This window comes from Galeopterus variegatus, unplaced genomic scaffold, assembly GCF_000696425.1.
Source record: "Galeopterus variegatus unplaced genomic scaffold, G_variegatus-3.0.2 Scaffold551, whole genome shotgun sequence".
Taxonomy (NCBI): Eukaryota; Metazoa; Chordata; class Mammalia; order Dermoptera; family Cynocephalidae; genus Galeopterus; species Galeopterus variegatus.
The window spans coordinates 545,801-549,095 of record NW_007726662.1 but is presented as its reverse complement, the minus strand read 5'-3'; the positions used below and the strand labels follow the sequence as shown (position 1 = coordinate 549,095).

Genomic DNA, 3,295 nt, shown 5'->3' with positions numbered 1-3,295 from the left:
CTGTACCTATTAAACAATTCTCCATTTCCTCCTCTCCCCAGCCCTTGACAGCCACCATTCTACTTTGTTTCTTTGAATTTGACTACTCTAGATGCCTCGCATAAGTGGAATCATACAGTATTTGTCCTGTGGAAGCATACAGTATTTGTCCTTTTGTGATTGTCTTATTTCATTTAGCAGAATGTCCTCAAGGTTCATGCATGTTGTAGCACATGTGAGAATTTCCTTCGTTTTTATTGATTGGCTACTAATATAAATGTTTTGTGATTGTCTTATTTCATTTAGCAGAATGTCCTCAAGGTTCATGCATGTTGTAGCACAAGTGAGAATTTCCTTCGTTTTTATTGATTGGCTACTAATATGAATCAGGACCAAAGTGTTAGTACTTGAAATGAGCTGCTAAAAGGAATAATTTGTACCTTAACAGGCCTAGTCTAACATTAGCAGAAGTCCATGCCATCGGGCTAAGTCTCCCCTGAGACTCAGTTTCTCATCCCTACAGCTGACACTGAACGGGCTGTATGATATGGAGGAGTCCTCCTGTCTGGGCTCTGCACGTGTGCTTCATCGGCAGAGCAGCACCAACCAGAGGATATCTTTCTAAAACGAGGCAAACAAGTTTACCCATTAAGACTTGGCCTCCAAGGTCAGGTTTTAAGAGCTTACTCAGGGAGGTACCACTATTCCTGTAGCATAACCCGCAGGATGTTTCCTGGGCCTAAGAGATGAAGAATACCGTTGCTGCAGGAGGAACAGATGTGGGAGGAGAGCCAAACAGAGAGCTTCCACTATCAACATCGTCTTCGAAGAGGAGGGATGCCCTCTGGGTCTTCTTTTGGCTGTACAGACAAACAAAAGGTCAAATTAAGGGCAAGTGATTTTAAAAAAACAAAAGCAAAAACAATATTCCTTCTAGACTATACCTACAGGAACCCACCTACCACCAAAACACCTGAGTCATCTGTTGACCTCACACAGTTGAAAGCAAACAGGAAAAACCTCTGAAGTAGGTGAAACTGTTTCCAGCAAATCACCAGTCTCTGTGCCTCACCCTCACATAGAAGAGCCAGGGCCGTCCTCACCTCACCCCTTTTCAATTACTTTCCACTCAGAGCAGGTGCACCAGCTGTCAGCTCTGCCAAGGCACACACGCTCTTAGCATTCACAAGCACAGCATTCTCTCTCACCACTTGCTTCAGAACAGGAAGAAACAGAGTGGATGTGCCTGTTTCCAGAGTGTCAGGAAGACAGGGCCAGGGCCAGCTTTGGGATGTAACCCTGTGGCCTAGCTTCTTTTTCTTTTTTCATAGTAGCTTTATTGAGACATACTTTACATACCACAAAATTAACCCTTTTAAAGTGTACACCTCAGTGATTTTTAGTTTATTCAGAGTTGTGCAACTATCACCACAATCTAAGTTCACAACATCTTCATCAGCCTAAAAAGAAACTCCATGCACATTAGCAGTCACTCCCCAGTCTCCCGTGCCTTCAGCCCATGGCAACCACTAATCTACTTCCTGTCTCTACAGATTTACCTATTCTGGACATTTCATATAAATGGAATCATACAATATGTGGTTTTTTGTAATGGCTTCTTTCAATTAACATAGTATTTTCTAGGTTCATTCACATTCTGGCATGTACCAGTACTTTATTCCTTCTTATTGCTGCATAACAGTACATTGTACAGTTATACAACTTTTTTTTATCTAGTCATCAACTGATGGACATTTGGGCTGTTTCCACTGTTTGGCTACTATGAATAACGCTATAATGAACATCCATGCGTAAGTTTTTGTATAAACAAATGTCCTCATTTCTCTTAGGTATATACCTAGAAGTGGAATTACTGGGTCACATGGTAACCCTATGCTTACCATTTTGAGGAAATGCCACACTCTTTTCCAGAGTGGCTGCACCATCGCACATTCCCACCAGCAGAGTATGAGGGTCCCACTTCCTCCACATCCTCACCCTTACTGCTCTTATTACTGTGTAGAGCTTCCTTTGAGATCTGATGAGAGCTATGAATTATTTCCCATACACAAAATTCTACAGACAGCTTTAGGAACAACTGCAGGTGGAATGAGTCTGAAGCAGAGAAAGTGTTACTGAGAGCCAGGAATTGTGCATGGCTGATACCAGGACCTACAAATGAGACAGGTTTCAGGTTGCTAAACTTGACTGACAACCGTGGGGCAGGGAGCACACAGGTAAACAGGTAACTTCTTCTGTACAGTGTAGAACACGCTCCACTGCAGCAAGTGGAGCCACAGAGGAGGCACACGACTCGGGTGGAGCGGAGCCTGCTCAAGACTCCCACCATCGCTTCTCTTTGTCGCCTGTCTGGGTTAGGGGGTCCTTCAAAGATGGCACTTACACTGAGTCTTGAAAGAAGCTGGCCAGGTAAGACAGGAAGAAGAGTGTTCCAGGAGAGAGAGCAACAGAAACAAAGGAATGAGGCGCTGCCCTGCACTCGCGATGATGAACGTCATGGTGAGTGCCAACAACCTGCCGGCTGTGCGCTGAGCACTTCACATTTGGGTTTCACCGTATCCTCTCAACAACCCTATGAGGGAAGTACTATACCAGTTTTGTTTAACGGATGAGGAAACTGGGGCACAGAGAAGTTGACTTGCTCAAGGTTATTCAGGCAGGAACTGGCAGGGCCTGAATTTAATATCAGGTAGTTGGATTCCAGAGCCTGCATGCTCAAAGGCCAAAGACACATCCAGGTGTCAAGTCACGGGGCCTAAAGTAGAAATGCTGATGTTTGAAGAGATTGCAATATTTGGAGATAGAGATCTCAGGTACTTTTGAATCTATCAAATGAAGCCTAACCACACCAATGCATAGCGTTTTCGTGCCCATCAACTGCCTCTTTATGCTGCTAGAATTCAGCTGAATTTCAAAGTAATCATTTAAGGGTCTCAAGAGGAAAAAAATGTATTTGCAGGGGAGTTATTCTGAAACCACAGCCCATGAGGCAGCATGTTACATCAACCACGGCCCACATTCACTCCAAATATCCTGCCAGCTTTATTTTTTTTTTTTTCCTTTTTGTCTTTTTTCATGACCAGTAACGGGATCGCAACCCTTGGTGTCGCACCCGTTCCGTGACCGGCAACGGGATCGCAACCCTTGGTGTCGCGCCCGCACCATGCTCAGCCAGTAAGCGGACCAGTCTCTATATGGGATCTGAACCCTCGGTGGGAGCGCCGCCCTCTACCGAGTGCGCCACCGGGCCGGCCCCAATCCTGCCAGCTTTAGATTGAGTGTTACTGTGGAGAAT

General features: G+C 44.9%; 1 protein-coding gene across 6 annotated transcripts in view; it reads right to left on the bottom strand.

Moving 5' to 3' along the window:
* Positions 1 to 3,295, bottom strand: part of LOC103588323 (WASH complex subunit FAM21-like) — a 66,365-nt gene that overhangs the window by 22,821 nt on the left and 40,249 nt on the right. For all 6 annotated transcript variants that reach the window (XM_008569996.1, XM_008569998.1, XM_008570002.1 and 3 more), the window contains exon 19: positions 737 to 839. In XM_008569996.1, the coding sequence (XP_008568218.1) occupies positions 737 to 839 (103 nt within the window). The remainder of the gene's footprint in view (positions 1 to 736; positions 840 to 3,295) is intronic.